This window comes from Carassius auratus, chromosome 23 (genome assembly GCF_003368295.1).
Source record: "Carassius auratus strain Wakin chromosome 23, ASM336829v1, whole genome shotgun sequence".
In the NCBI taxonomy this organism is placed as follows: Eukaryota; Metazoa; Chordata; class Actinopteri; order Cypriniformes; family Cyprinidae; genus Carassius; species Carassius auratus.
In genome coordinates, this window is record NC_039265.1 from 5,999,096 (window position 1) to 6,013,504 (window position 14,409).

The 14,409-nt window shown below is 38.3% G+C and overlaps 2 protein-coding genes across 3 annotated transcripts in view; one reads left to right on the forward strand and one right to left on the reverse strand.

Moving 5' to 3' along the window:
* pdzrn3a (PDZ domain containing RING finger 3a) overlaps nucleotides 1-6,181 on the forward strand; it is a 24,687-nt gene extending 18,506 nt beyond the window's left edge. The window contains exons 4-10 of the mRNA XM_026199424.1: nucleotides 1,812-2,050; nucleotides 2,180-2,270; nucleotides 2,548-2,640; nucleotides 2,794-2,856; nucleotides 2,944-3,045; nucleotides 3,263-3,370; nucleotides 3,500-6,181. Of these exons, the coding sequence (XP_026055209.1) occupies nucleotides 1,812-2,050; nucleotides 2,180-2,270; nucleotides 2,548-2,640; nucleotides 2,794-2,856; nucleotides 2,944-3,045; nucleotides 3,263-3,370; nucleotides 3,500-4,987 (2,184 nt within the window). The 3' untranslated portion in view covers nucleotides 4,988-6,181. The remainder of the gene's footprint in view (nucleotides 1-1,811; nucleotides 2,051-2,179; nucleotides 2,271-2,547; nucleotides 2,641-2,793; nucleotides 2,857-2,943; nucleotides 3,046-3,262; nucleotides 3,371-3,499) is intronic.
* LOC113041101 (serine/threonine-protein phosphatase 4 regulatory subunit 2-A-like) lies at nucleotides 5,466-13,675 on the reverse strand. Of its 2 annotated transcripts, XM_026199425.1 has the most exons (9): nucleotides 13,510-13,675; nucleotides 12,679-12,760; nucleotides 9,772-9,942; nucleotides 9,596-9,689; nucleotides 9,448-9,485; nucleotides 9,272-9,346; nucleotides 8,972-9,109; nucleotides 7,834-8,123; nucleotides 5,466-6,952 (listed from the first exon to the last, which is right to left on the reverse strand). In XM_026199425.1, exons 1-9 carry the CDS (start codon nucleotides 13,541-13,543, stop codon nucleotides 6,600-6,602), a joined length of 1,275 nt encoding a protein of 424 aa, XP_026055210.1. In that variant the 5' UTR covers nucleotides 13,544-13,675; the 3' UTR covers nucleotides 5,466-6,599. The 2 variants fall into 2 exon arrangements, with proteins under 2 accessions (XP_026055210.1, XP_026055211.1); XM_026199426.1 differs by lacking the exon at nucleotides 13,510-13,675 and having other exon boundaries at nucleotides 12,573-12,710.
* Between the last annotated feature and the right edge of the window lie 734 nt (nucleotides 13,676-14,409).

The window sequence follows — 14,409 nt, forward strand, 5'->3', positions numbered from 1 at the left end:
TCAATGAAAAGATGGAAATAAAGTCTCTTTATTTGATGAATTCATGAAAAAAAGATCAACAGGTTAATCGGTTAACAAACTAGCTGAACCATTACATGCAGAATGTGTATTGCTTTAATGCAACTCTAAAAGTAGCTTTAGTCAGGCAAAGGATGTCTCGTTGAATTAAACTCAAGTATATGCAGTGAATTTCCTGCCCTGTGTGCCAAAAGCTATAAGAGAAACAGTGTGAGTGAGTGAATTTAAAGTAGTTTGTCAGCTCACACATGAATGGGCATACTGACAAAGTTCCCATGTGTGTTATTGCCACTGCAAGATTCTAGAACAGACAGCAGATTGAGCTGAGGTCCCTGAGGACATTAGCTTTGAGATTTGCGTCTTACAGCGCTTTGATAAATTAAGTTCTCTCCCATTAAATTACTGGCACATAGCCATTTCCTTGTGTAATTCAAAAGCTTTTACACACCCTGTTGGACTTCAATCAATGAATGAAATCTCACTAACTGTGTGATAATGTTAAAACCGAACTTCCGGTCATAAATATGAACCAGCTTTGCAATGTTTAGCCAAATTAACAGTTTTTAGGTCAAAATGTCAGTGTGTCATATGACAACATTGGCCTGGAGTCTTTCATTAACTTGTATCTTGCAAGTTCAGTTCTTATGTGTCTATATATTTTTCTCACTCCAGTCAGCTAGAAATATTTCTAAGCCTAGTAACAGAATTAACAGAGTTGAATAGATGGCATTAGATCTGCTTTGTCTTTCTGTACCATACACCTGATTGTTTATAGTTTTAATTTTCAGATTTAAACCAGAGGATTTTATTACATATGATTTAAAAAAATTAAAACAACCCTGAGCTGTCCCACCTGCTATGCATTACCTGGAATCCTGAATCCCCTCCTCAGAAATCAGCATGTTTTGGATTTTGACCTTAGATCTGGTTTTAAGGTTAATGTACAGCCAGCCACACATGGCACTCAAGTTCAGTATTCATTGTTGGAGTTGGGACGACAACGCATACAATTAAAGTGACATTTTAAGTGTATTTTCAAAACTATCAATGCTTGGTTTGCATTTCATAGAAGTATATACAGTAGAAGAGTTTTTGCTCCTGACATTATGTAGATCTACTGCCTGTTGAAAGACTACTGTGTAACATGAAGTGAACCTCACAAAACAGATATCATATAGAATGCAAAGTCTTCTCAACTGGTGGAGCATGTAAAAGCAATGTCAATGTTATGGGTTGGAATCCAATGGAAAATGCATATTGACGTACTTTATATTATACAAATAAATTTCAGCAAAAAAGAAAACATCCCTTATATAAGATACTGCATTTAAAAAAATAATTGTAAAATCCAGATATACTTTTAAAACTTTCATCGGAAAGGGTTAAAAGGATGTTTTTCATGCGTGTTCAGTGAACCATAAATAATTATTGCAAATGTGACCAGAGCAGTAACTGTTTGTATTATAAGACGCCTCGTTCGACAGGAAGGGCAGCTGATCATCCTCGCAGTGTCAAACCACATGTCCCCTAAGTGGCTTGGTGGAAGAGTGGAGTAACATCTTACAGCAAGAACTAGCAAATCTGGCTCAGTCCATGAGGAAGAGAGGCACTGAAGTTCTTAAAGCAGCTGGTGGACACAAGATACTCACTTTCAGAGCATGGGTCACCAGACGTGGCCACATGTCATGTCAATTTAAATTTCTGTGAACGTGTTTAGTTTATGACTTAGTTATATATTTGATTTTCATACAAATGTTAACAAATTGAAAAATGTCAAACTGTTTATTCTGTAGGTAAATGGAAGAAGCATGTCTGTTGCCACCCATGATCAAGCAGTAGAGGCTTTCCAAACTGCCAAAGACCCTATTGAGGTTCAGGTACTGCGCAGGACAGCACACAATACCTGCAAGACTCTTGACCCAGCCCGAGGAATGGAAAACAGTACTCAGACCAACATTATGCTGAAAACCTCAAACCATATAGAGACTTTGGCCAAGTTACCATTGCAGGAGAGTTTCCGTTCACCTTCACAGTAAGTGCTAATCAGTGATTCTTTCGCCAACTGTATCAAAACAAAGAATCTTAATATAAATCTTCATATTAAAATGAGAGTTACTGTGAACGCGGCATCAGTTAATGCTAATTTTTCATTCTATTGAAGACATCAAATGGCAAGACGTGACTCACCTTACCCCTCAGACTTCCACAACGGTTTACAGAAAGACCATGAGAGTAGAGCACTGGAATACAAGGTATTGTGTTTGCATAGACTGTATTCTCTCCTGAGCCATGCACATTTAAATCATGTTTAATCTGTGTGTCTTCTGAGGTCATTTTAATTTTGATTTCATATACCGGCTTATATTTTGCCAAGACCACTTTAATTACACATGGATTTACCATGCAAATGAATCATCATCTATATAAGTGCAGGAAACACTACAAATTCTCAGACTGGCTCTGGCTTATGTCTTATGTTAACTAAAATGTTAAATCTTTGTCTTCTAAATCAATTACCTGTTTTAATAGGTGGATCTGCAGAGGAAAACCACTCAGGATAAGCTTGGCCTGAAGTTATGTTACAAGACGGATGATGAGAAGTCCGCCATTTATATCAGCGAGGTAGGGTTCTGCAGTGGGAATTTCTCAGGACAGTAATTGTTAAGGCAGTTTTTCCAACAATTACATTTATGATTTAGTTCTTGCTTAGTATAGCTTTAGGTTCTCAAGTCTATTCACAGTTAAGGCTAAATACATTGTTCTGACCCTGCTTAGATTGATCCAGAAGGAATTGCAGCAAAAGATGGCAGAGTCCAGGAAGGAGACCAGATTATCCAGGTAGACTTTATTCTATTGGGTTTGCTTTGAATATATTGTCTCAAACATAAAACAAAGCTTTTTTGATTTATTTTTCAAACGCTGAAGATCAATGGAATGGACATCCAGAGCCATGAGATGGCAGTGACACTTCTTACCAAGGTGGAGAGCAAGAATGTCTCCCTCCTAGTGGCTCGACCAGAAAGTCAGGTCTGCTCACTGTTCTGTGCAGATAAAGATTTTGGTCGATTACATTTGGACCACTGTAGGTCTGTAGGACCACTTTTCTGCAGAGCTATGCTCAAACCCAATTTAAACACCTCAACTAACTGGAACAAAATTTTGCATGAAGTGGCCTTCTGTATTAGGTTTGGACATCCATGATTGACGTAAAAGAATTGACATTGCATTTCGGTATGTGTTGCAGGATGTTAGCTGGTTGGAAAATAGAAACAGCTTAGAAGACTCGCACTTGGGCACACTGGAGCAGCAACTTCACCAGGTCAAGGAGTTCACTACACGTATGCTGCAGCAGGTAAGTTAATAAGGGTCAAGTCAACAGTGTATTGCTCGCTTCATCCAATTAGGATGATTTAGGAGGAGCTATTCTTACTATTAAAGTGATTTGCGAGCTATTAACATATCTTCCCATTCTATTTAACAGAGCACAAATGAAGAAGATGGCGGCACTACAGATACGGCTACTTTACTGTCCAACCAGCATGAGAAAGACAGCGGTGTAGGCCGCACAGATGAAAGCACTCGTAATGATGAAAGCTCAGAGCAGGACATCGTGGGGGATGACCAGAATTCCCTCTGTGACACGCTCCCAGAAAGCCACAGGAAGTACATCTATAATCAGGAAACTGTCGAAAGTGGCAACATGCACCTAAGCAATGACTCCTTCCTTTCAGCTGACAATGGAGACGGTGGAAGCTTCCTTGGTGTACCTGGCACGGCATGTGAACATTTCTGGAAACTGCTTGAATTGAAATCTCTGGTCAATGGTAACAGTCCTCAGGGATTTCTGGAGCATAATGCCCCACTGTATGAAAAGGGGGTTAATGTAGACTGCGATGATCGGGAGATTCGGATGCTTAATGAAGAGTTGCTTAACATTGAGCTGGAATGCCTGAGTATCATACAAGCACACAGGCTTCAGGCTGAAGGTGGTGGTCAGCAAGCCAAAAAACCTAGTGCCAAGGACTTTTCTGAGCAAGTCCATCAGGACCTCATCAATAACCAAGTGGATAATGAAGGCTCTACTAGTGCTTACAACACTGGAGAGAGCTGCTCGAGTTTACATCCTACTCTGGAACCAGATTCTCTTGAATTCCAAAGAATGGTTGCTGGAGACATGGGTAAAGGTTCTCCAATGCATAGACGCAACTCAACAACAGCATGCTCCAAACATAACCTCTCTCCCATTCAGGAGATCAGCCCTACCAAGAGTTTACCTGGAGATCCAGAGGTTACAAATCAGGGGAAACGAAAGAGTAAGAAAAAGAACCCAAGGAAGAGTCTTTTGACATCCTTGCGTCATTCGTCGTACAAGAATACCTATATCCCAGCCCATGCACAACATTACCAAAGCTATATGCAGCTTATCCAGCAGAAGTCAGCTGTGGAATATGCCCAGAGTCAAGTCAGCTTAGCCAGCCTGTGCAAGAATGCAGAAACCCCCCCCACAGAGTCCAGGCTCAAGACGGGGTGGAAGGTAAAGATCCGTAGCGATGGAACAAGATACATCACCAAAAGGCCTATCAGGGACCAGCTTCTGAAAGAGCGAGCCTTGCGCATTCGAGAAGAACGCTGCAGTGTGACTACAGATGACGATGCAGCCAGCGAACTAAAACTGGGTCGATACTGGAACAAGGAGGAGCGCAAACAGCATGCGGCGCGGGCCAAAGAACAGCGTCAACGGCGGGAACTCATGAAGCAGTGCTGCATAGAGAGCAAAGAACAAGCAGGAGCAATGGACAACAAGAAGGAGCCTGATATTATCCAACTTAGCCGTAAAAAGATGATGAAGAGGAGGAACAAGAGAATATTTGATAATTGGATGACCATTCAGGAGCTGCTGACACATGGCACGAAGTCCACAGATGGTACAAGACTATATAATTCCTTTCTTTCTGTGACTACAGTATAAGGGATTGCGCGGTTTAGGGCACATTACTAGTTTACTGTGTAAAATAAGGTGAGGGTTGGTGGGGGAAATCTTGCCTCATTTCAAGAGGTGGGTCATATTGGGACTTAAGTATGAAAGTGATTTGGGAGACACAGTAGTTCGAGTACATATGCGTGATGATAAATTCAAGCAAACTACAGATTTCCTATCTTAATACTTTATAGAACTTGATGGTGCACTAACGTTGCGGTTTGTACTGAAATATTTTATTGAACGACTCATCATAGTTTAATGTAAGAACAGATGCAAATCTATTTTGTGAAATTCTGGCTCTTATTTGCAGTTCACCCACTTATTTATTGTGATGGCTAGCAATATTAGGTTCCACTTAAACATTGTGGTGAAAATGAATCGTGTCTATGACCTGATATTCCAAAGAGTTTCATTTACATATGTTAGAAATTTCTCTCGTGTTGCCACAGATTAAGCATACCAATGCTTTTAAATGTGAACATTTATTGCTCTTCAGGAATACGGTTGAAAGCCCAAAGCATTCAGTTCACATGATGGAGATCATACAATTTTCACTTTTCACAAAAGCAGTGAACACTTATAATCTACAAAATCTAATTTAAAAATTCTACATATCAAAAAGGAGCTGTGGAAATAGGTATGGGTAGAACAGCCTGTATACAAGTCTGTAGGAAGCATGAAAAGTACAGTTTAAGAGATGTTGGTGTCGACAGTGTTGCTCATTTGAACCTTTTTACAAATGTTTGCCATTGTTTGATGAAACTAAAAGAAAATCTTATAACAAATAAGGATGGCTCAATAGTGGTTACGCATAAGATGTCAGTCGAAAAGACAGGCTCACTATATTAAGTTACACATTGCAACCAACAGCACTCAACCATCTAGTGCATGGGAAATCACATTAGTCCATTTTAGAATCTATTTACCAGCATCAGAGGATTAATACATGTCGGTGCTATGCTGGGAAGGCAGTTAAAATCAAAGAAGGATCTACAAATAAAAGAAAAATAGCAAAGAAAGGAAATCGGTCTAATGCTGCTATTGAGCACTTTGTGCTACAAGCCAGCAGATGAATGCAGAAGGCAATATGAGGGGAAAGGGGTGTTCTCCTGGAATGTTTAGACACTGGTCTGCCAGTCAACAGGAATCCTGAGATCATCCGTTTACTGGACTAAACTGAAGGAAGTGCACACACACCCCTCACCCCTACAAACATATGCACACACTCACACAAACCAAAGATTTGCCACGTTTTCACTCTTAGTAGAGCAGGAGAGAGATGAATGATGTTTGACCCGACACCATTAGAATGTGTTTATGAAGAGTTGATGGCCGCCCATGATTAGAACACGATTAAAGAAAACTGCTATGGACACAAGGCATTCGAGGCTCCGCTCAACCACCAGAAAGATGAGCTTCCAGTTTTTGTTCTTCAAAGAGCCCATATTAAGTGAAGGGTCATAAGGAGTGGATGTGTCACAAGAGGTCACCAGAATGCACTCCTCTCCTGGTCTATAAAGGATCTGCTAAACTTGCAGGATAAGTGATTTTTGGGGTTTTGTACAGTAGAGTGTAAAAATCAATAATGTGCGGTCAAACTTCAGTCTTGCTCCATGGTGTCATCTGCAGTCTCTGAGCTGTCCGAACTGATTTCTGCAGTGGTACTGCCCTCTGCCGTCAGCTCAGTGGAACTGCTGGGACATGCAGATGGAGTCTCTGCACTGGACACTCCCTCGCCACTGCTGTTATTGCTGCTGCTGCTACTACTGCTGCTGACTGGGTCATTTCTCTCGTCCGTTTCCTGAGCCTCGGCGCTCTCGTCCCTCTCCGGCCGCTGTTCTGGTGGATCTGATTCACTGCCGGTCGCCTGATTGTGGGAAGGGTCAGATGAATCTTCCGAAGTGGATTTGTCAACCCCGTTTTCTACGACCTCTGACTGTGTACTCGAGGGTTCTGCAGAGAGAGAGAGAGAGAGAGAGGAGCAGAAAACGTAAATGTATGCAAACAGCTGCTGATATGCAAAAATATGCAAATATTAGCACAGCAGTTACTCACATGTCCAAACGGGTTTAAATAAAACAAGGAAAAAAAAATTATATTAATGGCTTATTTTACAATGACTGAACCCAAATTTTATAGTCTATTGTGATTTTCAGTCACACACCTTCTTTGCACATCGAGAAATGTACAATATGTAGAAATAAAAAAAAATAGACCAAGTTTGGACACACTTGACTAAATGAGACATCTTTATAAAACCGAAGCTCAACAGAACTAATAAAAAAATAATTAAATTAAATACGGAGTTGGCATGAAAGTAATCTGGTCTATTATGTGGAAGCCTATTATAGTATAATGCATCTTTCATTGCTGCTCATGTCTGCAGAAATGGTCTTCACCGTGCATGTTAGGATTCATTTTTGTCAGCAAAGGAACAAAAACACGAAACAGCACTTTCCATTTTTGGCACTTTCCCCTGAACAGTTACCTAGCTCCAGTGGTAAACAGCTGCCTCTAGTACTCGGTGGTATTAATGTTGATAAAACAAATGCATTGTGGATGAATCCCATAATACAATATTAAAAAGACCTTTCGGGGGGGATGAGACTCAGGTTTGACCAAACAAGCAGACCACGTGCGAAACCAGCCTGGGAAAAGCAGCTGACAGTCCCAGATGACAGAAATAACCTTCAATGAACGGGCAAGGTCCAGATGCTTCAATTACAATTGACCTGATGTTCACAACCTCAGTCCACACAAGATGTTAGAAGCAATATCTAGGTGTATGCCAATATCCTCTCAACATAGTTCTGCTGGTAGTCAGTGCACTGTACCTTGGTCTTCAGAGACGAGTTCTTCAGGTTTATTATCCTTCACCTCCGCAGTGACGTCTGAGGAAGACTGTGGTACATCCGATGAGCTCTCTGCTGCCGATGTGCAGGGCGACTGCTTTTCATTCAGCTCTTTCTCCATTCCTTCCTCATTGTCATCTTCCTCATCTTCGAACTTGAGTCTCTTTGCTTCATGAGTCTCAGTGTTTGTACCATCATCGTCATCTTCACGATGTTTACATTTCACTGGACCACCGTGTGAACCGTCTGCTTCTGACACTGATGAAGACTCACTAAATAAAAAAAAAAATTAAACTCTAAATGCCCACTTCTACAGACCTTGAAATCATAATTTGAGTCATGTCCAGTTTTGGCATGAATTTTCAGCTTTTTGAGATATGACGGGTACATTAAAACAGTCTTGGAATCTTTATTATGCCTTATTTCTTTTCCTTTCAAATGCTTTTTAAAGTATAGATTTTGTTGTAACACACTTTGATCAAACAATCCAATCCAAATCCAATAATTCATTAGAATCTAAACACATAGCGCTTTAAAACCAATTGAATAGTCATTATGTGAAAATTATCAATAAAAAAATTATTGTCCAAAAGTTGTGGCGTCATTTCAAACAAAGAAAAATGGTCGCAGTTTTTTTTTTCTCCTCAAAAGCCAAAGTATTTCTTTACCAATGAGACAGTGTCAACGAGGAGCTTAAATGAAATGAGACAAAAAAATTATGTTCATTAGTTAAAGTGAACTTAAAATGAACAATACTAAACATCACATCATTTATTAATATTAGTTGATTTTAATTTCAGCATTGTTGGTGTTTGTTAAAATTAAATGCACAGTGAACTAACACGAACAAGCAATGAACGAATATTTTCATGAACTAACATTCACAATAATTAATGCATAGTGTAAATAATGTATTGTTCATGTTAGTCATTCCATTAACTAATGTTAACAAATGACATCTTGTAAAGTGTTACCTAAATATGCTAAATAACAGCTGTGAGTTAATGAGTTCTTCCAAAAAATACAAGAAATAGAAAAAAAATCTCTTTCATCTTTCATCAACTATAGGTCTACATCCACTGAACAAGAGTATCATGTCCTGGCATGTTTTTGTACTCACTTGACTGTTCTGTCTGATTGCTCTGACGCTTGTTCTTTGCCTTCTGTGCTGTCAGGAAGGCCGTTGGTAGCTACGCTGCTGGACAGGGATAGTTTTGGTCTGTTCAGTGGCCTGTGTGTTCCTGGACCATTCACATTTCTATCACAGACAATCAAAGACACATCAAACCATCAGACAGTAAAACGAAGTCCAACAAACCTCTCTTTACAGAGAGCGCTAACATTTCAAACTGGATTGGTTTAGTGACCCATGAGGCTGATATCAAAGTTTCCACAATGCTGGTTAAAGTGATAAACTCACCTATCAGGAAACGCTGAAGTGTTGCCAGGGAACATGACACCATTCACTCTGTTCACACAACCGGATCCTTTTTTCCTGTAAAAATAAGAGATGCATTAAAGAACAGTTTAAAAGCATCACTGAAAGCTGCCCAATCAGAAAACAGTCAAACAGAGCAGAAAGAGAGTTTAACTCACTCTGAGGAAGGATACACACAACTGACCACCATCACATTCTGAAAATGACAAATATTTCATTTAGCTCAGTGGAGAGAGTTCAGAAAAACCTTTAGAAAACAGAGCACAAATAAAATCCATTCCCAAAGTTTCTTTGAATGCAACATACCTTCTCCACACCCCTGAGGAACTTCTCTGTTCCCGCATAGTTTCTTTTCGGCTCAGTTAGAAGCTCACAGAGACGCTGAATAGTGAAAGGAATCCTGAAAAAACAACAAAAATCGATTGAAATGCTTTAAAAAAGGGACAATGGAGGAACTGTGGAATATGCCTGGCGTCTCTTACCCATTGTATCCACTGACGATTTTAAGAATCCTTTGCTTCATCTCCTCAAAGGGGATGTACTCCACGTTTGGATTGGCAGGTCCCCGCTGCTCTGGACATGAGGCTTTAAAATCATCCATCACTTTCTCCAGCTTAAAGAGGAAGTAACCTTTAAACTGAGACCACTGAATCCTGGTGATGAAGAGAAACATGATGAAACAGAAACATCTGAAACTTCACATTTACATTTCAGCTGTAGGGATGCATCGAGATGAAAGTTTTGGGCTGAAACTCTAACTTCTTTGTAAAGATTTTATTAAATAATACAAAGTAATTTAATTTAACAACTTTAATGATACTGAATTTAAAAAAACTACATTTTTTTACTGACAGTAACACTTTAACATTAGTTAACTACTTTAGTTAACGAACAAATAAACGATACTACTTCAGCATTTATTAATCTTAGTTAACGGTAACTTCAACATTTACTAATGTATTATTAAAATCAACAGTTGAGCTTGTTAACAGTTAATGTACTCTGAATTAACATGAATTAACAGTGAACTATTCTCATTAACCAACGTTAGGAAAGATGAATAAATGCTGTAATAAATGTATTGTTCATGTTAGTTAATAGGCTACATTCATTTACACTAACTAATGGAACCTTATTGTGAAGTGTTGCCTTAATATTAATGGACATGTTATCAGAGAAGAGACATCCTTGCGAGGGGAAGTTAACGTCTGATTAAAAAAAAGGGCACATTAAGCAAAAATAAATTAAAAAAAGGCACAGATAAATCATGCAGTATTTCTTTAAAAAATAAGAACTGCCAATTTTGATTTGATGTTTGAAACTCTATAGAAGCCATTTTTTTTGTCTTAGGAACAGGAGAAAAATGTACTCATGACTTTTATTTACACAATTCTGACTGAGTTATGTTAGTTTTTAGTTCTGAGAATTTACAGTTTCTCTCTATTAAAGTCTGATTATTTTGTGGATAAGGCCATCCTTAAAAATATTCTTGTTTGCCGTAACCCGACTGACCCGGTCAATTTAGGACCGAGTCAAATGTTTTTTTTGGGGTTTTTTTTGCTTTTAGTCCGACTGACTTGCCGGTTGTACATTTGCGTTAAAAGACTGACCGATTTTTTTTTAACTCCTCAAACAACTAATACAAAAGCAATAAAATAATTTTAATTATATTTTAGTAAGTATTGTAAATATATAAATTGCCTAGGCCTACATACAAACAAAGGCTATGTTCTTTTTTTAAAAACCCTGTGACGTCATCAATGTTTACACATGTCACACTATGGCCCGTGCGTCCGACAGTCTCCTCTCATTCACTGTCAGAGTCAACGGTTCACGCTTGGTAATGATGGCGGCGGCTGCAGTAAACTATATGTTCGCGGTCACTGTTCAAAGTCATATGGGTTCGGGCACCATAATACATCTAAAAAATTCATTAAAAGAGTTTGACACCGCTTTAACTTGGCACGAAGTTCTGGAAAAACTGTGCCCAGATCTAATTTAAAACCGTGACCGTGTCGACTGGCACTTCATGTTCGAGAAAATATTGTACGAATCGATTGGACCAACAAACACAAGTTTCGAAAACGAAAATAGGAAATTTATTTTAACGGCCTTCTCTCGGAGCGCGTCATGGTTTTTTTTTTTTTTTTGAATACGCGTCACACAGCAACTGAAGCTTCAGACACACACGCATAACAGCGAATAATACTTCTGCACAGTGTTTCTCTTTTTACAACAGAAATATGAATTCTGCCGGTATTCAGACCGTCTCATGCATACAGATACAGATTCGGGCTAGAACCACCCATGCGATTTTTTTGTTGTTGACATTTCTAATCGTAAACACAGCCATGTTGAAGCCTGCAGTAAATGTTTTGAATTATGGCAGTCCACTCTGCTTATTGTTTTTCGAGAATGTTGCACTCTTATTTATCATTGTGCACATTAACTTCATGCCAATAAATCATCAGAAATATTGGTCTTTACCAATATATAATGAATCTTTACATTCGTCCTGCCTGTTGTCCGTGGATTTACCTATATTTGGTGTAATTTGCCATAAAAAATTCAATGAACACCTGTCACTCAAATCAAACAGGATTTTTTTTTTCACAAAAGTGACAGCCCAAGAAAGCAAAGTAAACAGTCTCTCATTTGTAGGTTGCAAAACAGTATAACAATCCCTCATTTTTTTTCTTCTCACCTGAAATTCATGCAATAAACATTTTTTGACAAAGATTTCAATTTGTCTGTGGTCTATATAGCCTGCATCAAAATGAGGTTTGCAATGATGCGCCCGAAGGCACGGGTTGAAGACACAGTCAGTGACGTCACGATATGCTTATTTGTTTAAATTCATACCTACGTCATCATCACCAAAATTGTACAAAAAAAAATTTTTTACATTGCAACTTGAAAAATAAACATATAGACCTACCGACCGACCCTTTTTTAACTTCTTTTTACCATTACTGCAAACCAAAATATTTTTAAGGATGGCCAAAATTAGTCTGTCTGGATCAGAAAAGGTCTTTGCACATTTATTTCATGTTCATATTAATGCACAAAATCAGATATTACGTTCAAGAAATAAACATTTTGTTCAAAGAATATATTTTATGATCCATGCAGACACTTTCAATTATACGAAGAAAAAAAAAAAATCTGAATTGTGAGATGTTAAAAGACCTGAATTGTGAGATATATATATTCAAAAACTGCAATATACAAACACAGAAACGTAAAACAAAGTCAGAATTATGTGATGAAAAGTCACAATTACCTTTTTTATTCCGAGGTTTGTCCTTGAAATAAGTGTGTGTCTATGAAAGCAATATTCTCTGTTCAGCAGCATCTGTAGAATCGATGTGTGTGAGAACTGAACTTACATGGTCTCTCCTGTTTTTGCAACATGCGACAGAAACTGATCCAAAATGGGGCAGGTTTCCTTTTCTCCTTTCTTCTCGAAATCTACAGTGAACAACAAAAGAAATAATAATGCCTCTTGTAGAAATATTTTTTTATTCTATTGCATATTCATTTTAACATTACTGATACCTTACTTCAGTGTTATTGCTTACAGTGCATTCATGCTTCATCAATTTTGTATGAAGAATGCCAATGGAGCACTTAGAAACTGACATTTCTGAAATGGTGCTTGAATTGGAGAATTTACAGTATGATCATGGACAAGAAAAAAAAATATGGATTTGTAGAAATATTTGTATACAATCTAATATCTTGAGTGTATAAACAAAGTCAGCATCAATGATCTATGACAGTTTTAAAGCATCACTCAGTCAGCAACTTTGGCTCCTCTGTAACTATTTTATAATCCACTCACTTTTCTACAAAGTTATGCCACACAAATAAGAGCCAGAGAACTAATTGTAATTTAAGTTGGACGTTTCTGACAGTAACGTTAAACGCGATTAAGCCACAGTAGCAGCAGTGTAGCTCACAGCTAACCGGCTTTCTGTCTGTTCCTGGGATAAAGAGCACTTTATCAACTTCTAACCAGGTACATCACCAAAATCAACTCAAACACATTTTCTGTGTGCTGTTGAGAACCAACCGATATCGATTACTCCTATTTAACGGTTTCCCGCTGGATCAGCATCTAGCATCGGCTGCTAGTTTGAGTTACTAGCTTAGCTTACAAGCTAACGAATTCACCAAACCTTTTCTGTTAACCGTTTTTCAGATGGTGTCTGCGGTACCTCTAAATGCTCCCAAAAGTGTATCGATTTCCATTGTGGAGGTATGTGTGCTACTCTCTGGTCTCTGAGTCCACTGGAAACAGAAAGATGGCAACAGCGACACGGAGAAAACAGCAACGGATCTTTAATATGGCGCCGGTGACGTCACTACCTGTTTGCCCACTGCTGTGGGCGTGCGCGAGGTTTCCCTGTTGACGAAAACACTTGACTCTGTGTAGAGGAGCAAGAAACAATCGAGTTTGGTTTATATATCAATCTTTGAGACTTGTGCTTCTATTACTAAAAATAAAATTTAAAAAAAGTGGGGAAAAAAAGAAAGTTGAATGTAAAATTACAAGTTGAACTTTAATTGTGTAGGTAGAGGCAGTGATATTTCAATCCAGAAAACGGATAATAAAACAGCTCTGGTTGGTTCTGATCAGAGCCATGGCTCTGGTTCTGATGCTTTATGTCTTGCTTGGGATTGCACTGAAGTAGCACTTATAAATAGTATTTAATGAAGAATGTACTAATGAATAGCAGAATAATAACAAAGGAATTTTTGAACTCAGAACTTTATTATCGGGAAATGAAGAGCAGGGTTGTAAACACGAACTGATATTTTATGAAATAAAACTGAATACGTTTGAATATGTCTGAATATATTTGCAAGACACTATAAATTAATAGCTATAATAACCAGAGGGAGGCAGTGTATGTATGTAAAATAAATTTATATTTAAAAAGTGTCTTCTCCTTAGTGATCGCTTACCTTAATTTGAAGTCTGTCTATAATTTGTTACTTTTGATTGCACAAACAGAGCTTATACATATATTTTAAACAGTAACGTTAAATGTAAACTGGCTCTGATCTAAGGGTGTGTGTGTGTGTGTGTGTGTGTGTTTACGCTGCATAAGCTA

Excerpts from the sequence above, each read along its gene's own strand:
- LOC113041101 (XM_026199425.1), bottom strand. The coding sequence starts at position 13,543 with ATGGAAATCGATACACTTTTGGGAGCATTTAGAG. Across the intron at positions 12,761-13,509 it reads ACTTTTGGGAGCATTTAGAG|ATTTCGAGAAGAAAGGAGAA; the intron begins GTACCGCAGACA and ends TGTTCACTGTAG. Across the intron at positions 9,690-9,771 it reads ATCGTCAGTGGATACAATGG|GATTCCTTTCACTATTCAGC; the intron begins GTAAGAGACGCC and ends TTGTTTTTTCAG.